This window comes from Engraulis encrasicolus, chromosome 19, assembly GCF_034702125.1.
Source record: "Engraulis encrasicolus isolate BLACKSEA-1 chromosome 19, IST_EnEncr_1.0, whole genome shotgun sequence".
Taxonomy (NCBI): Eukaryota; Metazoa; Chordata; class Actinopteri; order Clupeiformes; family Engraulidae; genus Engraulis; species Engraulis encrasicolus.
This window is the reverse complement of record NC_085875.1, coordinates 28,693,287-28,719,959: the sequence shown is the minus strand read 5'-3', so window position 1 is coordinate 28,719,959 and position 26,673 is coordinate 28,693,287. Positions and strand designations below refer to the sequence as shown.

Sequence of the window (26,673 nt, the reverse complement as noted above, 5' to 3'; positions counted from 1 at the left end):
TCTCTCGAGCTCAAACACTGGCCATTTCTAAAAGTGGGTCATCAATTATCCTTTGGGTCATTTCACGTGAAATCAGACACTTTGGGACCCGACCGATCCGGATTTCAATCATACTTGGTGTGCCTTTTTAGTAGCAAGGTAGCACCCCAGAACTGCATTGGTTTGAATCTGACACTAATATTAAGGGAGAAACAGACTAGGAAAGGTTCACATTTTAGGGTAGGACACTATACATTCAGCCTTGACTATATCAGTCAGTGTTAGTCACAAAAAGATGCCTGTGGTATTGTTTGAAAGCTCTTTTCTGGCTCTACATATTACACAATCAGCTTGGAATACAACAACTCTCAGAATATGAATTATGATAAATTGAAAAATTAAAAATTGAATATCTAAAAAACCTATATTTTAAAATGGCCAGTTCCTTGTCCAAATGTAGCCGGCAATGTCATTAGCAACACCTCAAATGCTGGTGTTCGGTTCTTTATTCATTTCAGAGAGAATTTGACTCACAAATATGGCATCATACAGAACACTTACTAATAATATGGTAATACCATAGTAGCATCACATAACAAAACAAAAACAAAACAAAAATGATCAGTTTTCATGGTCCCAGGTTTCAGAAACTAAGGCAGATGTCCATTTATACACACCAAATGATGATATGTGAATGTTTGAACATTCCTTCTCTGTGTACCTGTGTCATCTTCCCTTTACCGTACTTTAAAGAGATAATCAATGGCTACACTCTCATTTTGTACTCTACCAGTACATTTGAAGCAGCAGCTGTGTCTTTTGTAAATAATGTGTAAATAATGTATAAGTACGTCCCGTTGCAGAAACATTTGAAGCAGCAGCTGTGTCTTTTGTAAATAATGTATAAGTACGTCCCGTTGCAGTTAGGTTCCACTACCAGAAGCACATCCTGATGATCCATGACAAGTCTATCTGGTCTGAAGGGAAAAGTGAAGGATGGAGATTGTCCATGAGGATGCAGGAAGTTCAGTTTCACCTCTCCAGTGCTCGGCATACATTCCTCAACACATGCTAGCCACCAGTTGCCATCATATACAGCTACAACATACCCTTTGATGCTTGAAAATGTAACACATTCCTTTACTGAGCTCACTCTTTCAACTCCTTCTCTGAATGCGGAAAATGGCCTAATGTCCATTGACAATGGGCAGAAGCTGTGTAGTTTTTGAGTACCTGGAATAGTTCTTGCAGATTCAAACCTCTTCAACAGGTTCTCAGCTTCATGGTGGTGCATCTCTCTCAAGAACATCCATTGCCAGTTTGCCACAACAGAGATATACCATCATGAAGCTGAGAACCTGTTGAAAAGTTATACATACTTATACATTATCTACAAAAGACATAGCTGCTGCTTCAAATGCACTGGTAGAGTACAAAATGAGAGTGTAGCCGCTGTATTTTGTTTTTTTCTGAGTGAACAAGAAATTTAAGTGGTTAAATATGTTGTTAAAAGGTCACTAATAATTGTGTCAAAGTTACATTTCTGTAATGCTTTCCTATGAAAAGATATACTCAAAAATCTGCAAAACTGTGAGGGGTGTATTCACTTTCGTGATATACTGTAAATACAACTATACTGACTCAAGTAAATCAGCCTGCTAATGCTAATAAACGTAGCAGGCTCCATTGGGATGCAATGTGGTTTTGTTTCATGAGACAGCCTGCCTTGTAGAACTACACCATCAACCTCAGGCCACGAATCAATTCAAGTTTGTGGAACAACCCCATTTCATTCAACCATGCAAAAAATAGACTAATGTAAAGCCATGGTGTACATCAAACATACTCAATTTAAGCGCAATTCAAAATATCTCTTACTTTTTGACGTTGTCTTTGACATAGAAAATCCCATATATAAATAATCCAAGCATGATAACAGAGCGATCATCCACCAATGCTAGCGTGTCTCTGACTGCCGCCTATTCAAACTTGTCTACAGTTATAACCAGTGCTTAATTTGAGCCGGATCATGCCGGAACAGGATCCCCCACCTCGTAATTTTGACCCCCCTGTGTTCCGGGACTTATTATGGCTGATCCGGAACCTCTCGTGAATGAATTTAAAAAAAAAATACAGAGAGGCTACTATATTGTAAGGGACTATCTCTGCCTCCTCAGGGGTGTGAGCGCAGCATTATCCCATGTTCGCTACATTTCCCATCTCACCGCGCAGGCTTTAAAAATGGGGTTGAGACTGTCAGGATCGCAACAACCACGAGCCCAGTGAGCAAGCGAGAATGGAACCATGAAGTGTGTGCGCCGAGAAGATCACCATTTCTGACACTGATCTGCTCTGTTCCAAATTGAGACAGAATGCGCAAGTCTGCAAACAAGGGTTTGCCAAAGTGCACTACTAAAAATAAGAAAATATATTCGTTGTGTTGATCTGAGTTATTTCTTATGTGTTGGTCAGTGTTTTTTATTCATATTTGGAAAGGTAACAAGGCTAAACCAAAGGCAGTCTTATTGCTGCCTGACATCCAACTCATAACCTTTAAAACTTAAAAATAGCCTACAGTCGGCTGCACCGTTACAATATGGTAGAGCTGAAGGCAACGCGCACCGACTGAAAAAAAAACTATCGAAATGTTTTTTATCGTCGCGACACACAGGAAACAAAGCCATCTCACAAAACTAGTGTATGAGAGTGTGTTTGTTTGAGTGAAAGGGAGAGGATTCTGAAGTGCTTCATGGGGACTTGTCTGCATGCAAGCATGGAGGAGACCAAGTTAAAATTTAGCAACATTCAAGACGAAAGTCGCGACCTCCCCACTTTATTGCAGTAGGAGAAGTCCAGCGTTTGCGTGGCTATTTTGGTGGGGGAAGCACAATTGATAGCCTGCTTGTCCCATATAGGCCTATTTAAGATCTACTATGCTACATTTCCATCCCTACTATCTGACTAAATGTTCTTTGTTGTCGTTGTTTGTTCATGCGCGGATGAGATGGAAAGCCTGGCTGTGCCAAACATTGTTTAAAAGTTTTCATCAAATTTTGGTCGGCACACAAGGTTTTGGACATACTAATTTCTAGTGGCACCTGCTGCGTTTGGTGCATTGATCAGTCATGTAGCCTAGCGAAAAAGACAGCCTGGGTGAGAGGATGAGATCTTCCTCGGCTGGCGAGCGCTCAGCATGTGTGTGCGCGCGTTTCCTTCTCTCCCAAGACCCGACAGTAGCTTACAAGTCAATTTGAGCACGAAAACGACAAAGACAAGGTGATATTTCATTCAAATAGGGCCTACACGCTCCAAATAAAACATTGGTCGGAGGGATTGTCAACCGGACCGCAGCGCGAGCAGACAGTCAGTGTGAAAAGCCAAGTCTACCGGGAAAGTCGCCGCTCGCTTACCATCAGTGCGCGAGCCCTGAAAATCGCAGCTCGCTTACCATCAGTGCGTGAGCCCTTGAAACAGTGAAGTGGTATATCGCAGATTAGCCAAATTATATGCAACAAAGTCGCCAACAAAGCGTGGATTTGACGTTTTATAGGCCTATGCCAACGTTGTGTGAATACGGGAAAGGATAAGAATTGGACAGCCATGCACTGTCCTTTCAATAGGTAGACTAGTAGAAGACCGCTTCGGTTTCTTTTCACCTCATGGGGAAAGCATAATTTCCATGCACTGCACGAAACTACTAAGCATAAAGTTAGCGATCAAACAAAAAATATTGGTTGTTGTCATTACAGCATTTAATATGAGCTTTAATATGAGCTGACATGGGACTCCATGTCGATAAAACGCAGGGAATTGCATCTATTTATCTTTTTCCCGTTTTTATTCGTTTGCGTAACAATAGTTTTTCTGTGCGTTCCGGGACCTCTGTCCAACTCATCGTCGCTGTGATGTCATATGTGTTTTGCGTTCCGGTACCTTGTGATTTACAAATTAAGCACTGGTAATAACCTACCTCTCTGGACGCACCTTCAGTGTGTCATGGCAAGGGAAGCTGTCTACGACTCACACCCTCTCACAGGCGTACCCCAAGGATCAGTGCTGGGACCCCTTCTGTTTGCAATATACACCTCCTCCCTGGGACGTGTCATTCAAACACATGGGTTCTCCTACCACTGCTATGCTGATGACACCCAGATGTACCTGTCGTTCCGTCCAGAGGACATCACGGTTTCGGAACGCATCTCTGCCTGCCTCACCGACTTGTCAACATGGATGAAGGACCACCACCTACAGCTGAACCTGACCAAGACAGAGCTCCTGATGATCCCAGCTAAAGAGTCGCTCAGTCACAACATCAACCTCAAGATAGGCTCCACCATCGTGACCCCAAACAAAGTCGCCAAAAACCTCGGCGTCATGATTGATGATGAGCTGTCATGCTCCAACTACATCAACTCGGTCACCCGGACCTGTCGAATCCAGATGTCCAACGTACGGAATATCAGACCTGTGCTGACACAATATTCTACACAACGACTGGTCCAGGCCACGGTCCTGTCCCGAGTTGACTACTGCAACTCACTCATGACAGGTCTACCTGCTTGTGCGCTAAAGCCTCTGCAGATGATCCAGAATGCGGCGGCACGGTTGATTTTCAATCAACCCAAAAGGACCCATGTTACTCCTCTATTTATTGAGTTGCACTGGTTACCGACCGCCGCCCGGATCAAGCACAAGGCATTGACCCTTGCCTACAAAACCATCACAGGAACGGCCCCAGCTTATCTGAAGGACCTACTAACGCCTTATGTTACTGGAAGAGAACTGCGCTCATCCAACACAAGCCGTCTGGCTCTGCCATCCAGTCGCTCTAGGTACTCCCAGTCAAGATTGTTCTCCGTTGTGGTACCCAAGTGGTGGAACAGTCTCCCAGAGGCAGCAAGACTGAGCACATCTCTTGCAGCTTTCAAGAAACAACTAAAGACATTCCTCTTTCGAGAGAATCTACTAGACTAATGCTTGAACTGGCCTTGCCCCAGGGCAGACTCCTGACATGATGTTTAGTTTAGTTTAGTTTGTGAGTGTGTGTTTGTGTGTGTGTGTGTACTCGTTATTTACTCTTTATATTAAAAAAAAAAAAAAAATAAAATAAAATAACAACTAACCCCTCTTTGCAACTGCACTTGTTGTTCTGTATATCTCCTGTGCACTTTGTATTTGCTTGTGATGTTGGCTTGATTATGTCCTCTTTTGAAAGTCGCTTTGGTTATAAAGCGTCTGCCAAATGCAATGTAATGTAATGTAATGTAAAGTTATTTCAAAATGACTTACTAACTTGCTAACTCTGCCGTTCGAATTTGTTTTTCAATTCTATAGGTTTCGGAAATTGCGTGTCTATTGTAAAATCTTTCGGCTATTTTACCACTGCTGAAAGCTGCTCAAACATTTTCGGAAATAACGTTTCCTTCTGCATCGCAGCCAATCGGGAGTGTGGTAGCTGTTCCTGGTCCTATGTCCCCTGGGTCCTAGGTTCCCCGGTATGACAATCAATGATTCATGGGTTTGGTCTTCGTTCTCTGTCAGTATCAATTGCATTCTCCCAGTGCTATATAGACAGGACGCTAAATCTACTTTTTTTCATCACCAGCCAAAGTGGTTACATGTTAATTTGACTAGCCAAACACACATTTACTAATGGCCCAATGTGGCTAGTAAGGTTGTCTCTTCTACCAGCCAAGCTGAAATTTCATCAATATATGGCCGGTTGGCTGTTGTTAATTTAGAGCCCTGTAGATATTGCATTACCAAATAAAATAACACTTTAAATGAGGGGATGATCTCAGCGAATATGAAGAATAAAAAAAATAAGCTGGCCTGGCACACACATGATGACTCAATTAGGCCTACTTGTTGATCAGACAGGGCTGTTTGTTATGTTTCAAAACCATTGCCATACAAAATATGCAAGTATGTAATAATTATATAACCAATGATTCAGGGGCCCTGCAATGACATTATTCAGGGGCCCATTCTGATCCCCAGGGCCCCTCATAATATAAGACAATATAGGGGCCCTGCCAGATACCAGGTTCCGGTTCAGCCAACAGTTTCAGGGGCCCGTTCTTACCCCCAGGGCCCCTCATAATATAAGCCAATATAGGGGCCCTGTCAGATACCAGGTACCGGTTCGGTCAACATATGTTTCAGGGGCCCATTCTTATCCCCAGGGCCCCTCATAATATAAGCCAATATAGGGGTCCTGTCAGATACCACGTACGGGTTCCGCCAACATATGTTTCAGGGGCCCATTCTTATCCCCAGGACCCCTCATAATATAAGCCAATAGGTCTACAGGGGCCCTGTCAGATACCAGGTACCGGTACAGCAAATGCAAGCCATTTGTCGGGCCCTGCAACGACATTATTCGGATCCTCAGGCCCTACATAACATAGCCTATACAACATTAAAGGGGCCCCTTCAAATAGATGAGTAAATATCCCATGTGTCAGGGGGGGCTCATGTAACATTATTCAAGGGCCATGAAAGAGGGTTCAGGGCCCTATGACGCACTATACTATTTGATCTCCTCCGTCATAAATGAATGACAAAGCATGTGGCATATGGCATAAGGGCTTTATGTAAGGGATAATGTATTGTCCACACGTGACTATAGGAAAATATTTTCCCGACGAGGCGAATAACACCCCCCGACGCTTCGAAGGGAAATATTTTCCGATAGTCACGTGTGGACAATACATTATCCCGCTTATTATACGGCTTTTACCAACATTAGAAAGCATAAATAGTTAACCAGTAGTTTAAAATAACATGTTTATTGCCATTTTAATAGCGTGCGCAAAGAAAGATAGTTCGTGGAACGCTCATAATTTAAAAAGGTTACCAAGCAACAGAGTTTGGCTACTTTCTAACTTGTTACAGCCACGTTGCGCTTCAAACTGTTTGCAGGCTGCCTCGTTCACTGCGCGATATCTTCATAACAGGAATATTTCTATCTAATCGGCGGCAGTATTCCAGAAAAAAAGCATAGCAACCCAAGCACTGCTGTGCGCCCTGACCATCATTATCGATCCTGCTACAGGCAGAGAACTGTGCGCCGGATGGTTGACTGAAGGAGGCAACTTCTACCCTACAGGCTACACCCTTAAGGAAACTGTCAACGAACTCCTCACTTGTTAAAAAAAATAATAATAAAAAAAAATACTAGTGTTAATAAAAGATGCCACGACAGCGGCCGGCGGACAGTGACAGTTTGCTTTCTTGAAACGGCAACACTTGGACATGAGATGTTGCTGATGAATCCTGATGGGCTACCACTCGGGCTTTTTGTATTAACTTCGTCAGGATGACATAACTGTTAAAATGAATCGCTGAATGAGACTTCTAGTGTTGTTGCAATTCGTCTTGAGACGTTTGAGAAGTGGTTGGTTACCGGAGCATCAGTGGGCCACCAGCAGCGTGCGTTAATCGCGCTGCTGCCATACTGCTAAAAATCAGAAGGCAAGCCATATCAGTGAAGATATGACCGATCTACTTGCGGAGTGATCTCTGAAGTGAACAAACTCGTTGCCATTGGCAGCGGGTATTATTAGGTGGGCATTACAGAAAAGTAGTGACCACAGAACGTTGGGTCCGCCCATTGAAAGTGAATGGGAGCTCTTGCACCATTCTAGAGTGCCGTATAATAATGACTCATATTACATAACATAACCAGTGTTCCATGACTTCAGGGGCCCAGTAGCAGTAGGTTATTCAAAATTTCTGCGCGGAGGCCTGGGCCTCAGTGCCCCCCCAGGGCCCCCGGGCTCTTGGGCCCCTGGGCCTGGGCCTGGTAGGCCCGTTCAGTGATCCATCCTTGCTAGTGTGTGTCACAAACTTCTTCATGAATTTACAACCTGCACCGGTTTCCTTTTTTCCTTTTGTTTTAACCCTCTGAGGTCTAACTCCTTTCAGAGGCTTTTAGGCTGCTTGCACCACCCTGACATTTTCAAGTATTTTCAACTAACAGTAAGCATCTATGCAAAAGTGAAATATATGGTTGTATTCTGAAAAGCCTGACAATAAATAATCTGAAAGAAAATTGGATGTCATACAAACATGTTTTATTTAAATTGAGTATAAACACAACTGTACAAAAAAACAGGTTTCAGAGGTCTTCAAAAAGTGCAAGAAAACACACAATAAATATATCTAGCCAAGACTTTTGAAGTTTGAATCTTGTAAACAAACGTGTTGGCTGCATAAAAGTAAAAAGGGCATTTAGAAATGTTTTGTTGTTTTCATACAAAATGCAAAAAAGAAACATGATGTCAGGCCACTGCCTGTCTCATTTGAATACTAATGAGATAGGTGTGAAAAAACTCTAATGGCCCACACCCCCCTGTCAATCTCCATGTGCTCTGACAGCACACCCCCCTGTCACTCTCTTTGTGCTGTGGCCAAGTGAGCAGCATGCAGTGTTAATTTCGTCAACCACGACGATGACGAAAATATTTCGTCAACGCCCCTTTTTCCCTTGACGATGACGAGACGATGACGAAATAAAAAATGCCTCCAGCTAATAAAAATATGACGAAAATTTAAAAAAAAATTCGTCAAGGAGACTAAGACGAGACGAAATTTACAAGCCATGGACGAATGGACATTAAAAAATGTAATTATTTATAATTAATTTGTAATTTGTAATTGTAATATAGGCCTAAGTGTCTTGAACTTCATAGGTGATTGCGCGCTCACGCTGTGTTGCCTGGCTTGTCTCTGCTGGCAGCTGGCGGCTCAGTCAGTAGTTCTGTAGCCTAGTAGTTCAGTGAGTCCATTAAGTTGAGTTTAGGTCCTAAAACATTCCCAGAGAAAGAGAGAAAATAGCCGACGTTGAGGGAAGTGTTAATTTTGAAACATCTTCAACAACCCTCTTGTCCATGACGAAGACGTGTTTCTGCAGTAATGACAGTTGCGCCAATCCTCCTCTGATACTGTCATTCTAAACCTCCTCGAGCTTCCACTATTCTCCTTTTCACTTAGGCTGTCTTAACCCGGCGTTCGTTGTTTGTTCTTTTTTTGTAATGTTTGCTATATTTGTTGTTTAACCAAATGTGTAGGCAGTTCGCAAGCAAATCATGAAGGTCGGATTTGTGAATTGATTTAAATCAGTCACCGCGGGAGCGCGCGCCAGCAGGGGGAAAGTTGGCCTGTCTAAACAGAGGCACGGCTACTGTAGCCTAGTTTTGAAAAGAATCAATGGATGGGCGATCGCTGAGTTTAAAACTGTTGAGATTTGAAACTTTGAGATTTGAACTTGTTCTCGTCGAGAGCAACGCTAAAAGACCCGAGGAAGTCGACAGCATCTCCATGCGTCTGCAGCGTCTTCCTAAGTTCCAAAAACTCTTTTCAGGGTCATGCTTATCGAGCCTCGACACCCCCGACAAACAAAACAGCATTCGTGTTTAAATATTTGTATGTGCATGTCCTTTCTATCGTCCAGTCTGCGTACCCCTGCCTAACTATTTTTCCTGGGACTTCTGCATGGCATACGAAGTGTGCTCGCACAATCTATTTAAGCCTCCACGCATACCGCACGAGTCATTATCGTTCTCTGCTCGCATTGCCAATTGAAAACAAAAACCGCTAACTTCCATAGTCTAACATCAGCAATATTTTATCTGACTCGTGGTCATCGGGAAGCCACTATCAGGGAGACTTCTTGGACTTCATGCAGACTTGGGATGTCTGGTCTTCCCACTGCCGGCAATCTGCAGGCTTTGTCACGCGGTCAGGTGAAGAAGATAGCTTCCTCCGTGATCAAACTCAAAATCAAATTGTAGCCTATGCAGCAGCTTCTAATGCACGAGAGAGAGAGAGAGAGAGAGAGAGAGAGAGAGAGAGAGAGAGAGAGAGAGAGAGAGAGAGAGAGAGACAGAGAGAGAGAGAGAGAGAGAGAGAGAGAGAGACAGAGAGAGAGAGAGAGAGAAGCCTGCACCTGGAAGTGTGTGTGTGTGTGATGCTCTTTTGCTGTATGATGTTGAAATGACTGATTTGGGTTTTGGTGGAAAATGACCAAGTAACAAGGTGAATATTTGCTGCAATAGGCTATATTAGTAGTGAAATAACAATAGCCATTGTAGGTTATTTATTTTACACCACAATATTGACTAAAATGACTAAAATTTGAAATGTTGACTAAAATGACTAAAATGACTAAAATTTGAAATGTTGACGAAAATGACTAAAATGACTAAAATTTGACTATGACTAAAATTGATTTTCGTCATTTTGACTAAGACTAAGACTAAATTGGGAAGCCAATGACTAAAATATGACTAAGACTAAAATTGTTTTTCGTCATTGTGACTAAGACTAAGACTAAATCAAAAAAAGCTGACGAAATTAACACTGGCAGCATGGCTGTGTTTACCCTAGCTGAAAGGGGCGTGTTGTCACCTCTGAATAGCCACTCAAGCACTGATACTTTACATGTGAATAGCTATAGGTGTGGCTGCTACAGGCAGAGAGTACAGAATATGCGAAGATTTTTTTTCACTTTCTTTAAATGGGGCCAGCTATATAATTTATTTAATATATATATATATTTGAAATCTGGAAGGTCTGAGGTTTCTAATGGTGTAACTTATATGTTTCAATGACAAAAACTCACAGAGTTACAGATTTGTTTTTGGAGACATGTCAAATTGCCCTCTCAAGGGCAATTAGACCTCTGTGCGTTAAAGACGGTACAACCTCCCATATAGGCCCGATCTTGAAATTACTCATTTTTTGCTCACTATGACATAATAAACTCAGAAAAGCTTTGAATAACACAACTTTGCATCATGGCTTTGACAAATTTGTTGTAGCATCTTCAATATTTTAGCTTTAGTTTGCTCCCAATGAATTAACTAAGCCAACCATTTAGTCTTTTCACAACTGCATTTGAAAACAAAATAGGGACCATTTGAATAGGATACAACAACCTTGACAAAATATTCATCTTGATCATTGCAAATGCCCCTGCCGAGATATGGGCAAAGAACTCCATCCCATTTGAAGGGGAAATGAGGCAATGTATTGGGAACTGAGCTTAAACTTCCAATTGGCATGGCTTCTGATTTTGTGAGATTAATTTTATAACCAGAAAAATAGTTGAATGAGTCAATAACAGTGAGTAATATTAGTATTGATGAGTTCGGTCTTGAAAGGTATAGCCTATGAAAACATCATCTGCATAAAGACTTACTATAGTCTGACTCGCCTATTTGTAAATCATGGATAGAAGGCGTTGCTCTTATGGCCTTTGACAATGGCTCTGTGGCCAAGGCAAACAGGGGGGGGGGCAGGGAATAACACTGTGTAGTTCCTCTAAATACAGGAAAATTGGCAGACATAATGTCATTAGCTAGAATAGCCGCCTGTGGTTTATCATATAAGACCCTGACCTATCTTATAAAGTCATCCCCCAAATCAAATTTATCCAGGCAATACAATAAACAAGAGTATTCTAACCGGTCAAAAGCCTTCTCTGCTTCCAAAGAAAGCACTAAACCATCCATTTGTAACTTTTGAAAGACTTGTGTTATGTTCATCTCTGATCTTTTCTGAGTCTGTGTTGCTTCACTATGACTTGTTTATATTTGTGCAGCTACAAGGAGAAGGTGTGTGGTCTTTGTGGAGATTATGACGGCAACCCCGGAAATGATTTCCTTACTCCAACTGGCGAGCTTGTGCCTACACCAAACGACTTTGGCAACAGCTGGAACACTGACCCCAAGTAAGACGCAGTAATATACAAGCACCAAATTTACTTCAAAATTTGTCACCACAGTTCCTTGCATTCATGCTTACATCCCCAGTTTTTATAACCAATATATTCCATAATTACCACATAATTTAGGTGCGACAACAATCCAGAAGTGCCTCTCCTTGGCTGTACTCCAGAGGACGAGGAGAAGTACGAGGCTCCTGCCTTCTGTGGAATCATTCAGAACACCAACGGTCCATTTGCTGTGTGCCACTCCATTGTCAATTCCGACGTGAGTTGCCTCCACGTTAGGATCCTTTTCACAAAGCAGACTGCAAAATTGGCAAATGGACAGGGAATTTGGAATAAATTGTATTTTTTTAATTCTATACTTTGTGACTTGCATTTAATGTATTTATTTTATGTTGTGATCTTTCCAGAACTTCTTCAAGGACTGCACGTTTGACCTGTGTGAACTGGATGGACTCGAATCTGCCCTTTGCGAGGCCATAGAGGCCTATGTGAATGAGTGCCAGGATCGTGGAGTCACCATCGAGCCTTGGAGAAGCGCCACATTCTGTCGTGAGTGTCTGACCACCAGCCCCATCTATACGGAGATTCCATGTTCAGTAAATGTCTAAATACTTTATTGCTCAGACGTTTGATATTGCTTATTGACCTCCCTCTCGTTCTTTGTTTTCTCCCCAAAGCCCTGACCTGCCCTCCCAACAGTCATTATGAGTCCTGTGCTCCACCCTGCCAGCACTCCTGCGTCACACCTCCCCCTGCGCAGTGTATCGGACCGTGTGCAGAGGGATGTGTGTGTGACGAAGGTTACGTCCTCAGTGCTGGCAAGTGTGTTCAGGAAGACAGCTGTGGATGCCAGCACACCAATGGCCTATACTACGAGGTGAACAAACCGCTTTGCTTGTTTTGTTTCCTTCTACTCCAAGTAGCATGTGTGCTAGATGGAAAATGACAGCGTAGTATGTTGTCTATTATAGAAAAAATGAACTATGCATTTAAAAAAAAATCTGACCATTTTTCCTGTCATCAGCCTGGAGAGGTGTTCTATACCGCAGACTGTGACCTGAAGTGCACGTGCAATCCTCCGTCGGTCGACTGTGATAGTGGAGAATGTCCGCCTTCGCAGCAGTGTGGTGTCCAGGGAGGAATTCTTGGGTGCCATCCAATAAGTACGTATCGGCTGTTGTTCAAACACTCATTCTGCAGAAATAATTCAAAAGGTATTTTTCAAGGATCACTGAAAGTTTTGTCCACTGCAGTTGGATGTTGATCTCTTGTCTTTTTTAGCATCCTCAAGGTACAATTTGCCACTCTCACGTTAACAGTAAATCCAAAATTCTTGTATGGTTTGTGTCACTGAAACCGTCTCCATCCACAGCCACCTCCACCTGTGTTGCCTCTGGTGATCCCCACTACACCACTTTTGATGAGTTGAAGTACGACTTCATGGGCACCTGCACTTACCTGATGTCCAAACCTTGCAACACCACCAGCATGCCACATTACGAGGTCCACGCGACCAACGAGAACCGAAACAACAACGACAGAGTAAGCTATGTGGCAGAAGTGCTTGTCTACGTCCATGGCATGACGTTGTCCATTCTTAAAGGAGGAATCTTCCGGGTAAGATGATCAGCACTTTTCACACTCTTTATAACTACATAAAATATTTTTAGGGATAAACATTCAACCTAAAAAATGACCAATTTAAGGTTAAAACAACCGAAGAAGCTATGAACTACTAAAACTTTGTGAGAAATTCTGTACATTGCATGTGTAATAGATAGTGTGGGGATATACTATGTCTACAATTGACAGAAATGGTCCAGTTCAACATTGAGGTTTTCATTGCAAATATTTGCCCATTCCTATCGTGTAGTATCTCAACCTCTTATGAACATATCGGTTTGTCTTCTTGCTCTTTTCTCTGTTTGTCTCACAGATAAATGGGACCAATGTGAACCTCCCTGTGAATCCAGCTCCAGATGTTTCTGTCTACAAGTCCGGAAAACATTACACAGTGGGCATGAGCTTTGGGGTGACTGTTCGTTATGATGGCAACCACTACATGGACATCAAAGTGACATCTGCGTAAGTCAACATCACCATTAGCTCTGCATTTCAGGTTGATGTGCAGTACTTTAAAATACATTTGGTGACTTAGCATTAAGACACTGAGCTTTGTAACATAATGATCCTAAAAGGGTCCAGTGTGTTTCTAGTGTGTGTCACAAATTTCTTCATGAATATTTACAACCTCCACCGGTTTCCTTTTTTCCTTTTGTTTTTAAAGAGGGTACAACCTCCCATATAGGCCCGATCTTGAAATTACTCATTTTTTGCTCACTATGACATAATAAACTCAGAAAAGCTTTGAATAACACAACTTTGCATCATGGCTTTGACAAATTTGTTGTAGCATCTTCAATATTTTAGCTTTAGTTTGCTCCCAATGAATTAACTAAGCCAACCATTTAGTCTTTTCACAACTGCATTTGAAAACAAAATAGGGACCATTTGAATAGGATACAACAACCTTGACAAAATATTCATCTTGATCATTGCAAATGCCCCAGCCGAGATATGGGCAAAGAACTCCATCCCATTTGAAGGGGAAATAAAGCAATGTATTGGGAACTGAGCTTAAACTTCCAATTGGCATGGCTTCTGATTTTGTGAGATTAATTTTATAACCAGAACAATTGTTGAATGAGTCAATAACAGTGAGTAATATTAGTATTGATGAGTTCGGTCTTGAAAGGCATACTGCCGTGCAATACTAGAACGCAGTAACTCAAAATGGTCGAATTTTTTTTAATATCGGAAATCGGTTCTAAACTACCTCATTTGTCTTGTGTCCAAAAATGGTGGTCCAACACCGTCCCGTTTTGGAGAAAACTCATTTTGAAAGTGCAAAAATGACCCAAAAAAGGTTAAACAAAAACGCAGTAAGTCGGCGAGTTACTGCTGCACGTTCCAATGGGACTGGTTTGGGAGTAGACAGTAATACAAGCTAAGAACGCAGTAACTCCTGCAGTAACTCCATTTTGTGGCAGTAATACCAGCCAAGAACGCAGTAACTCTGTTTTTTGTGGCAAAAAGACACATAAATGTTGTTTTTTTGGGGGGTTTTTTTGTGTGCATTAAATTTCTATCCTAAACAAGCATTACCAGGAAGTGTCACCACCAATTTACCGACAACACAGTTGTCGCACCATATGGAAAACTTTGAAGCCTTTTTTCTCAGTTTGCCGTTTTCAGAGTTACTGCGTTCTAAGATTGTAGGGCAGTATAGCCTATGAAAACATCATCTGCATAAAGACTTATTATAGTCTGACTCGCCTATTTGTAAATCATGGATAGAAGGCGTTGCTCTTATGGCCTTTGACAATGGCTCTCTGGCCAAGGCAAACAGGGGGGGGGGCAGGGAATAACACTGTGTAGTTCCTCTAAATACAGGAAAATTGGCAGACATAATGTCATTAGCTAGAATAGCCGCCTGTGGTTTATCATATAAGACCCTGACCTATCTTATAAAGTCATCCCCCAAATCAAATTTATCCAGGCAATACAATAAACAAGAGTATTCTAACCGGTCAAAAGCCTTCTCTGCTTCCAAAGAAAGCACTAAACCATCCATTTGTAACTTTTGAAAGACTTGTGTTATGTTCATCTCTGATCTTTTCTGAGTCTGTGTTGCTTCACTATGACTTGTTTATATTTGTGCAGCTACAAGGAGAAGGTGTGTGGTCTTTGTGGAGATTATGACGGCAACCCCGGAAATGATTTCCTTACTCCAACTGGCGAGCTTGTGACTACACCAAACGACTTTGGCAACAGCTGGAACACTGACCCCAAGTAAGACGCAGTAATATACAAGCACCAAATTTACTTCAAAATTTGTCACCACAGTTCCTTGCATTCATGCTTACATCCTCAGTTTTTATAACCAATATATTCCATAATTACACATAATTTAGGTGCGACAACAATCCAGAAGTGCCTCTCCTTGGCTGTACTCCAGAGGATGAGGAGAAGTACGAGGCTCCTGCCTTCTGTGGAATCATTCAGAACACCAACGGTCCATTTGCTGTGTGCCACTCCATTGTCAATTCCGACGTGAGTTGCCTCCACGTTAGGATCCTTTTCACAAAGCAGACTGCAAAATTGGCAAATGGACAGGGAATTTGGAATAAATTGTATTTTTTTAATTCTATACTTTGTGACTTGCATTTAATGTATTTATTTTATGTTGTGATCTTTCCAGAACTTCTTCAAGGACTGCACGTTTGACCTGTGTGAACTGGATGGACTCGAATCTGCCCTTTGCGAGGCCATAGAGGCCTATGTGAATGAGTGCCAGGATCGTGGAGTCACCATCGAGCCTTGGAGAAGCGCCACATTCTGTCGTGAGTGTCTGACCACCAGCCCCATCTATACGGAGATTCCATGTTCAGTAAATGTCTAAATACTTTATTGCTCAGACGTTTGATATTGCTTATTGACCTCCCTCTCGTTCTTTGTTTTCTCCCCAAAGCCCTGACCTGCCCTCCCAACAGCCATTATGAGTCCTGTGCTCCACCCTGCCAGCCCTCCTGCGTCACACCTCCCCCTGCGCAGTGTATCGGACCGTGTGCAGAGGGGTGTGTGTGTGACGAAGGTTACGTCCTCAGTGCTGGCAAGTGTGTTCAGGAAGACAGCTGTGGATGCCAGCACACCAATGGCCTATACTACGAGGTGAACAAACCGCTTTGCTTGTTTTGTTTCCTTCTACTCCAAGTAGCATGTGTGCTAGATGGAAAATGACAGCGTAGTATGTTGTCTATTATAGAAAAAATGAACTATGCATTTAAAAAAAAAATCTGACCATTTTTCCTGTCATCAGCCTGGAGAGGTGTTCTATACCGCAGACTGTGACCTGAAGTGCACGTGCAATCCTCCGTCGGTCGACTGTGATAGTGGAGAATGTCCGCCTTCGCAGCAGTGTGGTGTCCAGGGAGGAATTCTTGGGTGCCATCCAATAAGTACGTATCGGCTGTTGTTCAAACACTCATTCTGCAGAAATAATTCAAAAGGTATTTTTCAAGGATCACTGAAAGTTTTGTCCACTGCAGTTGGATGTTGATCTCTTGTCTTTTTTAGCATCCTCAAGGTACAATTTGCCACTCTCACGTTAACAGTAAATCCAAAATTCTTGTATGGTTTGTGTCACTGAAACCGTCTCCATCCACAGCCACCTCCACCTGTGTTGCCTCTGGTGATCCCCACTACACCACTTTTGATGAGTTGAAGTACGACTTCATGGGCACCTGCACTTACCTGATGTCCAAACCTTGCAACACCACCAGCATGCCACATTACGAGGTCCACGCGACCAACGAGAACCGAAACAACAACGACAGAGTAAGCTATGTGGCAGAAGTGCTTGTCTACGTCCATGGCATGACGTTGTCCATTCTTAAAGGAGGAATCTTCCGGGTAAGATGATCAGCACTTTTCACACTCTTTATAACTACATAAAATATTTTTAGGGATAAACATTCAACCTAAAAAAATGACCAATTTAAGGTTAAAACAACCGAAGAAGCTATGAACTACTAAAACTTTGTGAGAAATTCTGTACATCGCATGTGTAATAGATAGTGTGGGGATATACTATGTCTACAATTGACAGAAATGGTCCAGTTCAACATTGAGGTTTTCATTGCAAATATTTGCCCATTCCTATCGTGTAGTATCTCAACCTCTTATGAACATATCGGTTTGTCTTCTTGCTCTTTTCTCTGTTTGTCTCACAGATAAATGGGACCAATGTGAACCTCCCTGTGAATCCAGCTCCAGATGTTTCTGTCTACAAGTCCGGAAAACATTACACAGTGGGCATGAGCTTTGGGGTGACTGTTCGTTATGATGGCAACCACTACATGGACATCAAAGTGACATCTGCGTAAGTCAACATCACCATTAGCTCTGCATTTCAGGTTGATGTGCAGTACTTTAAAATACATTTGGTGACTTAGCATTAAGACACTGAGCTTTGTAACATAATGATCCTAAAAGGGTCCAGTGTGTTTCTAGTGTGTGTCACAAATTTCTTCATGAATATTTACAACCTCCACCGGTTTCCTTTTTTCCTTTTGTTTTTAAAGAGGGTACAACCTCCCATATAGGCCCGATCTTGAAATTTCTCATTTTTTGCTCACTATGACATAATAAACTCAGAAAAGCTTTGAAAAACACAACTTTGCATCATGGCTTTGACAAATTTGTTGTAGCATCTTCAATATTTTAGCTTTAGTTTGCTCCCAATGAATTAACTAAGCCAACCATTTAGTCTTTTCACAAATGCATTTGAAAACAAAATAGGGACCATTTGAATAGGATACAACAACCTTGACAAAATATTCATCTTGATCATTGCAAATGCCCCAGCCGAGATATGGGCAAAGAACTCCATCCCATTTGAAGGGGAAATAAGGCAATGTATTGGGAACTGAGCTTAAACTTCCAATTGGCATGGCTTCTGATTTTGTGAGATTAATTTTTATAACCAGGACAATTGTTGAATGAGTCAATAACAGTGAGTAATATTAGTATTGATGAGTTCGGTCTTGAAAGGTATACTGCCGTGCAATACTAGAACACAGTAACTCAAAATGGTCGATTTTTTTTTTATATCGGAAATCGGTTCTAAACTACCTCATTTGTCTTGTGTCCAGAAATGGTGGTCCAACACCGTCCCGTTTTGGAGAAAACTCATTTTGAAAGTGCAAAAATGACCCAAAAAAGGTTAAACAAAAACGCAGTAAGTCGGCGAGTTACTGCTGCACGTTCCAATGGGACTGGTTTGGGAGTAGACAGTAATACAAGCTAAGAACGCAGTAACTCCTGCAGTAACTCCATTTTGTGGCAGTAATACCAGCCAAGAACGCAGTAACTCTGTTTTTTGTGGCAAAAAGACACATAAATGTTGTTTTTTTGGGGTTTTTTTTGTGTGCATTAAATTTCTATCCTAAACAAGCATTACCAGGAAGTGTCACCACCAATTTACCGACAACACAGTTGTCGCACCATATGGAAAACTTTGAAGCCTTTTTTCTCAGTTTGCCGTTTTCAGAGTTACTGCGTTCTAAGATTGTAGGGCAGTATAGCCTATGAAAACATCATCTGCATAAAGACTTATTATAGTCTGACTCGCCTATTTGTAAATCATGGATAGAAGGCATTGCTCTTATGGCCTTTGACAATGGCTCTGTGGCCAAGGCAAACAGGGGGGGGGGCAGGGAATAACACTGTGTAGTTCCTCTAAATACAGGAAAATTGGCAGACATAATGTCATTAGCTAGAATAGCCGCCTGTGGTTTATCATATAAGACCCTGACCTATCTTATAAAGTCATCCCCCAAATCAAATTTATCCAGGCAATACAATAAACAAGAGTATTCTAACCGGTCAAAAGCCTTCTCTGCTTCCAAAGAAAGCACTAAACCATCCATTTGTAACTTTTGAAAGACTTGTGTTATGTTCATCTCTGATCTTTTCTGAGTCTGTGTTGCTTCACTATGACTTGTTTATATTTGTGCAGCTACAAGGAGAAGGTGTGTGGTCTTTGTGGAGATTATGACGGCAACCCCGGAAATGATTTCCTTACTCCAACTGGCGAGCTTGTGACTACACCAAACGACTTTGGCAACAGCTGGAACACTGACCCCAAGTAAGACGCAGTAATATACAAGCACCAAATTTACTTCAAAATTTGTCACCACAGTTCCTTGCATTCATGCTTACATCCCCAGTTTTTATAACCAATATATTCCATAATTACCACATAATTTAGGTGCGACAACAATCCAGAAGTGCCTCTCCTTGGCTGTACTCCAGAGGACGAGGAGAAGTACGAGGCTCCTGCCTTCTGTGGAATCATTCAGAACACCAACGGTCCATTTGCTGTGTGCCACTCCATTGTCAATTCCGACGTGAGTTGCCTCCACGTTAGGATCCTTTTCACAAAGCAGACTGCAAAATTGGCAAATGGACAGCGAATTTGGAATAAATTGTATTTTTTTAATTCTATACTTTGTGACTTGCATTTAATGTATTTATTTTATGTTGTAATCTTTCCAGAACTTCTTCAAGGACTGCACGTTTGACCTGTGTGAACTGGATGGACTCGAATCTGCCCTTTGCGAGGCCATAGAGGCCTATGTGAATGAGTGCCAGGATCGTGGAGTCACCATCGAGCCTTGGAGAAGCGCCACATTCTGTCGTGAGTGTCTGACCACCAGCCCCATCTATACGGAGATTCCATGTTCAGTAAATGTCTAAATTCTTTATTGCTCAGACGTTTGATATTGCTTATTGACCTCCCTCTCGTTCTTTGTTTTCTCCCCAAAGCCCTGACCTGCCCTCCCAACAGCCATTATGAGTCCTGTGCTCCACCCTGCCAGCCCTCCTGCGTCACACCTCCCCCTGCGCAGTGTATCGGACCGTGTGCAGAGGGGTGTGTGTGTGACGAAGGTTACGTCCTCAGTGCTGGCAAGTGTGTTCAGGAAGACAGCTGTGGATGCCAGCACACCAATGGCCTATACTACGAGGTGAACAAACCGCTTTGCTTGTTTTGTTTCCTTCTACTCCAAGTAGCATGTGTGCTAGATGGAAAATGACAGCGTAGTATGTTGTCTATTATAGAAAAAATGAACTATGCATTTAAAAAAAAAATCTGACCATTTTTCCTGTCATCAGCCTGGAGAGGTGTTCTATACCGCAGACTGTGACCTGAAGTGCACGTGCAATCCTCCGTCGGTCGACTGTGACAGTGGAGAATGTCCGCCTTCGCAGCAGTGTGGTGTCCAGGGAGGAATTCTTGGGTGCCATCCAATAAGTACGTATCGGCTGTTGTTCAAACACTCATTCTGCAGAAATAATTCAAAAGGTATTTTTCAAAGATCACTGAAAGTTTTGTCCACTGCAGTTGGATGTTGATCTCTTGTCTTTTTTAGCATCCTCAAGGTACAATTTGCCACTCTCACAGTAATACTAAATCCAAAATTCTTGTATAGTTTGTGTCACTGAAACCGTCTCCATCCACAGCCACCTCCACCTGTGTTGCCTCTGGTGATCCCCACTACACCACTTTTGATGAGTTGAAGTACGACTTCATGGGCACCTGCACCTACCTGATGTCCAAACCTTGCAACACGACCAGCATGCCACATTACGAGGTCCACGCGACCAACGAGAACCGAAACAACAACGACAGAGTAAGCTATGTGGCAGAAGTGCATGTCTACGTCCATGGCATGACGTTGTCCATTCTTAAAGGAGGAATCTTCCGGGTAAGATGATCAGCACTTTTCACACTCTTTATAACTACATAAAATATTTTTGGGGATAAACATTCAACCTAAAAAAATGACCAATTTAAGGTTAAAACAACCGAAGAAGTTATGAACTACTAAAACTTTGTGAGAAAAACTGTATATTGCATGTGTAATAGATAGTGTGGGGATTTACTATGTCTACAATTGACAGAAATGGTCCAGTTCGATATTGAGGTTTTTATTGCAAATATTTCCCCATTCCTATCGTGTAGTATCTCAACCTCTTATGAACATATCTGTTTGTCTTCTTGCTCTTTTCTCTGTTTGTCTCACAGATAAATGGGACCAATGTGAACCTCCCTGTGAATCCAGCTCCAGATGTTTCTGTCTACAAGTCTGGAAAACATTACACAGTGGGCATGAGCTTTGGGGTGACTGTTCGTTATGATGGCAACCACTACATGGACATCAAAGTGACATCTGCGTAAGTCAACATCACTATTAGCTCTGCATTTCAGGTTGATGTACAGTACTTTAAAATACATTTGGTGACTTAGCATTAAGACACTGAGCTTTGTAACATAATGATCCTAAAAGGGTCCAGTGTGTTTCTAGTGTGTGTCACAAACTTCTTCATGAATTTACAACCTGCACCGGTTTCCTTTTTTCCTTTTGTTTTAAAGACGGTACAACCTCCCATATAGGCCCGATCTTGAAATTACTCATGTTTTGCTCACTATGTCATGATAAACTCAGAAAAGCTTTGGCTAACACAACTTTGCATCATGGCTTTGACAAATTTGTTGTAGCATCTTCAATATTTTAGCTTTAGTTTGCTCCCAATGAATTAACTAAGCCAACCATTTAGTCTTTTCACAACTGCATTTGAAAACAAAATAGGGACCATTTGAATAGGATACAACAACCTTGGCAAAATATTCATCTTGATCATTGCAATACGCCCCAGCCAAGGTATGGGCAAAGAGCTCCATCGTTCCAGATCTTGTTTAACTTTCTAAAAGTGGGATGAAGTTAGCTTTATACATTTGTTGGAATATAGGGGTTATAAATGTACCTAAATATGTAAAGCCTGCTGGGGACCATTTGAAGGGGAAATAAGGCAGCATATTAGGAGCTGAGCTTAAACTCCCAAGTGGCATGGCTTCTGATTTTGTGAGATTAATTTTATAACCAGAAAATTTGCTGAATGAGTCAATAACAGTGAGTAATATTGGTATTGATGAGTTATGTCTTGAAAGGTATATTAAAAAATCATCTGCATAAAGACTCATTTTATGGTCTGACTCGCCTATTTGTAAACCATGGATAGAAGACGTTGCTCTTATGGCCTTTGCCAATGGCTCTGTGGCCAAGGCAAACAGGAGGGGGGGCAGGGGATAACCCTGTGTAGTTCCTCTAAATACAGGAAAATTGTCAGACATAATGCCATTAGCTAGAATAGCCGCCTGTGGTTTATCATATAAGACCCTGACCCATCTTATAAAGTCCTCCCCCAAATCAAATTTATCCAGGCAATACAATAAACAAGAGTATTCTAACCGGTCAAAAGTCTTCTCTACTTCCAAAGAAAGCATTAAACCATCGATTTGTAACTTTTGAAAGACTTGTGTTATGTTCATCTCTGATCTTTCCTGAGTCTGTGTTGCTTCACTTTGACTTGTTTATATTTGTGCAGCTACAAGGAGAAGGTGTGTGGTCTTTGTGGAGATTATGACGGCAACCCCGGAAATGATTTCCTTACTCCAACTGGCGAGCTTGTGACTACACCAAATGACTTTGGCAACAGCTGGAACACTGACCCCAAGTAAAGTGCAGTAATATGCAAGCACCAAATTTACTTCAAAATTTGTCACCACAGTTCCTTGTATTCATGCTTACATCCCCAGTTTTCATAACCAATATATTCCATAATTACCACATAATTTAGGTGCGACAACAATCCAGAAGTGCCTCTCCTTGGCTGTACTCCAGAGGACGAGGAGAAGTACGAGGCTCCTGCCTTCTGTGGAATCATTCAGAACACCAACGGTCCATTTGCTGTGTGCCACTCCATCGTCAATTCCGACGTGAGTTGCCTCCACGTTAGGATCCTTTTCACAAAGCAGACTGCAAAATTGGCAAATGGACAGCGAATTTGGAATAAATTGTATTTTTTTAATTCTATACTTTGTGACTTGCATTTAATTTATTTATTTTATGTTGTGATCTTTCCAGAACTTCTTCAAGGACTGCACGTTTGACCTGTGTGAACTGGATGGACTCGAATCTGCCCTTTGCGAGGCCATAGAGGCCTATGTGAATGAGTGCCAGGATCGTGGAGTCACCATCGAGCCTTGGAGAAGCGCCACATTCTGTCGTGAGTGTCTGACCACCAGCCCCATCTATACGGAGATTCCATGTTCAGTAAATGTCTAAATTCTTTATTGCTCAGACGTTTGATATTGCTTATTGACCTCCCTCTCGTTCTTTGTTTTCTCCCCAAAGCCCTGACCTGCCCTCCCAACAGCCATTATGAGTCCTGTGCTCCACCCTGCCAGCCCTCCTGCGTCACACCTCCCCCTGCGCAGTGTATCGGACCGTGTGCAGAGGGGTGTGTGTGTGACGAAGGTTACGTCCTCAGCGCTGGCAAGTGTGTTCAGGAAGACAGCTGTGGATGCCAGCACACCAATGGCCTATACTACGAGGTGAACAAACCGCTTTGCTTGTTTTGTTTCCTTCTACTCCAAGTAGCATGTGTGCTAGATGGAAAATGACAGCGTAGTATGTTGTCTATTATAGAAAAAATGAACTATGCATTTTAAAAAAAAATCTGACCATTTTTCCTGTCATCAGCCTGGAGAGGTGTTCTATACCGCAGACTGTGACCTGAAGTGCACGTGCAATCCTCCGTCGGTCGACTGTGATAGTGGAGAATGTCCGCCTTCGCAGCAGTGTGGTGTCCAGGGAGGAATTCTTGGGTGCCATCCAATAAGTACGTATCGGCTGTTGTTCAAACACTCATTCTGCAGAAATAATTCAAAAGGTATTTTTCAAAGATCACTGAAAGTTTTGTCCACTGCAGTTGGATGTTGATCTCTTGTCTTTTTTAGCATCCTCAAGGTACAATTTGCCACTCTCACGTTAATAGTAAATCCAAAATTTTTGTATCGTTTGTGTCACTGAAACCGTCTCCATCCACAGCCACCTCCACCTGTGTTGCCTCTGGTGATCCCCACTACACCACTTTTGATGAGTTGAAGTACGACTTCATGGGCACCTGCACCTACCTGATGTCCAAACCTTGCAACACGACCAGCATGCCACATTACGAGGTCCACGCGACCAACGAGAACCGAAACAATAACGACAGAGTAAGCTATGTGGCAGAAGTGCATGTCTACGTCCATGGCATGACGTTGTCCATTCTTAAAGGAGGAATCTTCCGGGTAAGATGATCAGCACTTTTCACACTCTTTATAACTACATAACATATTTTTTAGGGATAAACATTCAACCTAAAAAAATGACCAATTTAAGGTTAAAACAACTGAAGAAGCTATGAACTGCTAAAATTGTGTGAGAAATATTGTACATTGCATGTGTAATAGATAGTGTGGGGTTATACTATGTCTACAATTGACAGAAATTGTCCAGTTCGATATTGAGGTTTTCATTGCATTAATTTCCCCATTCCTATCGTGTAGTATCTCAACCTCTTATGAACATATCTGTTTGTCTTCTTGCTCTTTTCTCTGTTTGTCTCACAGATAAATGGGACCAATGTGAACGTCCCTGTGAATCCAGCTCCAGATGTTTCTGTCTACAAGTCTGGAAAACATTACACAGTGGGCATGAGCTTTGGGGTGACTGTTCGTTATGATGGCAACCACTACATGGACATCAAAGTGACATCTGCGTAAGTCAACATCACTATTAGCTCTGCATTTCAGGTTGATGTGCAGTACTTTAAAATACATTTGGTGACTTAGCATTAAGACACTCTGAGCTTTATAACATAATGATCCTAAAAGGGTCCAGTGTGTTTCTAGTGTGTGTCACAAATTTCCACATGAATATTTACAACCTCCACCGGTTTCCTTTTTTCCTTTTGTTTTTAAAGAGGGTACAACCTCCCATATAGGCCCGATCTTGAAATTTCTCATTTTTTGCTCACTATGACATAATAAACTCAGAAAAGCTTTGAATAACACAACTTTGCATCATGGCCTTGACAAATTTGTTGTAGCATCTTCAATATTTTAGCTTTAGTTTGCTCCCAATGAATTAACTAAGCCAACCATTTAGTCTTTTCACAACTGCATTTGAAAACAAAATAGGGACCATTTGAATAGGATACAACAACCTTGGCAAAATATTCATCTTGATCATTGCAAATGTCCCAGCCGAGATATGGGCAAAGAACTCCATCGTTCCAGATGTTGTTTAACTTTCTCAAAAAGTGGGATGACGTTAGCTTTATACATTTGTTGGAATATAGGGGTTATAAATGTATCTAAATATGTAAAGCCTGCTGGGGACCATTTGAAGGGGAAATAAGGCAATATATTGGGAACTGAGCTTAAACTTCCAATTGGCATGGCTTCTGATTTTGTGAGATTAATTTTATAACCAGAAAAATTGTTGAATGAGTCAATAACAGTGAGTAATATTAGTATTGATGAGTTAGGTCTTGAAAGGTATAGCCTATTAAAACATCATATGCATAAAGACTTATTATAGTCTGACTCGCCTATTTGTAAACCATGGATAGAAGGCGTTGCTCTTATGGCCTTTGACAATGGCTCTGTGGCCAAGGCAAACAGGGGGGGCAGGGAATAACCCTGTGTAGTTCCTCTAAATACAGGAACATTGTCAGACATAATGCCATTAGCTAGAATAGCCGCCTGTGGTTTATCATATAAGACCCTGACCTATCTTATAAAGTCATCCCCCAAATCAAATTTATCCAGGCAATACAATAAACACGAGTATTCTAACCGGTCAAAAGCCTTCTCTGCTTCCAAAGAAAGCACTAAACCATCCATTTGTAACTTTTGAAAGACTTGTGTTATGTTCATCTCTGATCTTTTCTGAGTCTGTGTTGCTTCACTATGACTTGTTTATATTTGTGCAGCTACAAGGAGAAGGTGTGTGGTCTTTGTGGAGATTATGACGGCAACCCCGGAAATGATTTCCTTACTCCAACTGGCGAGCTTGTGACTACACCAAACGACTTTGGCAACAGCTGGAACACTGACCCCAAGTAAGACGCAGTAATATACAAGCACCAAATTTACTTCAAAATTTGTCACCACAGTTCCTTGCATTCATGCTTACATCCCCAGTTTTTATAACCAATATATTCCATAATTACCACATAATTTAGGTGCGACAACAATCCAGAAGTGCCTCTCCTTGGCTGTACTCCAGAGGACGAGGAGAAGTACGAGGCTCCTGCCTTCTGTGGAATCATTCAGAACACCAACGGTCCATTTGCTGTGTGCCACCTCATCGTCAATTCCGACGTGAGTTGCCTCCACGTTAGGATCCTTTTCACAAAGCAGACTGTAAAGTTGGCAAATGGACAGAGAAATTGGAATAAATTGTATTTTTTTAATTCTATACTTTGTGACTTGCATT

The 26,673-nt window shown here is 41.9% G+C and overlaps 1 protein-coding gene across 1 annotated transcript in view; it reads left to right on the top strand.

The window, feature by feature from the left end:
* LOC134469833 (IgGFc-binding protein-like) overlaps positions 1-26,673 on the top strand; it is a 123,075-nt gene that overhangs the window by 57,254 nt on the left and 39,148 nt on the right. The window contains exons 54-83 of the mRNA XM_063223863.1: positions 11,588-11,716; positions 11,840-11,978; positions 12,127-12,268; positions 12,397-12,596; positions 12,744-12,882; positions 13,092-13,336; positions 13,656-13,804; positions 15,443-15,571; positions 15,694-15,832; positions 15,981-16,122; positions 16,251-16,450; positions 16,599-16,737; positions 16,947-17,191; positions 17,512-17,660; positions 19,299-19,427; positions 19,551-19,689; positions 19,838-19,979; positions 20,108-20,307; positions 20,456-20,594; positions 20,804-21,048; positions 21,369-21,517; positions 22,730-22,858; positions 22,982-23,120; positions 23,269-23,410; positions 23,539-23,738; positions 23,887-24,025; positions 24,235-24,479; positions 24,801-24,949; positions 26,168-26,296; positions 26,420-26,558. Of these exons, the coding sequence (XP_063079933.1) occupies positions 11,588-11,716; positions 11,840-11,978; positions 12,127-12,268; positions 12,397-12,596; positions 12,744-12,882; positions 13,092-13,336; positions 13,656-13,804; positions 15,443-15,571; positions 15,694-15,832; positions 15,981-16,122; positions 16,251-16,450; positions 16,599-16,737; positions 16,947-17,191; positions 17,512-17,660; positions 19,299-19,427; positions 19,551-19,689; positions 19,838-19,979; positions 20,108-20,307; positions 20,456-20,594; positions 20,804-21,048; positions 21,369-21,517; positions 22,730-22,858; positions 22,982-23,120; positions 23,269-23,410; positions 23,539-23,738; positions 23,887-24,025; positions 24,235-24,479; positions 24,801-24,949; positions 26,168-26,296; positions 26,420-26,558 (4,840 nt within the window). The remainder of the gene's footprint in view (positions 1-11,587; positions 11,717-11,839; positions 11,979-12,126; positions 12,269-12,396; positions 12,597-12,743; positions 12,883-13,091; positions 13,337-13,655; positions 13,805-15,442; positions 15,572-15,693; positions 15,833-15,980; positions 16,123-16,250; positions 16,451-16,598; positions 16,738-16,946; positions 17,192-17,511; positions 17,661-19,298; positions 19,428-19,550; positions 19,690-19,837; positions 19,980-20,107; positions 20,308-20,455; positions 20,595-20,803; positions 21,049-21,368; positions 21,518-22,729; positions 22,859-22,981; positions 23,121-23,268; positions 23,411-23,538; positions 23,739-23,886; positions 24,026-24,234; positions 24,480-24,800; positions 24,950-26,167; positions 26,297-26,419; positions 26,559-26,673) is intronic.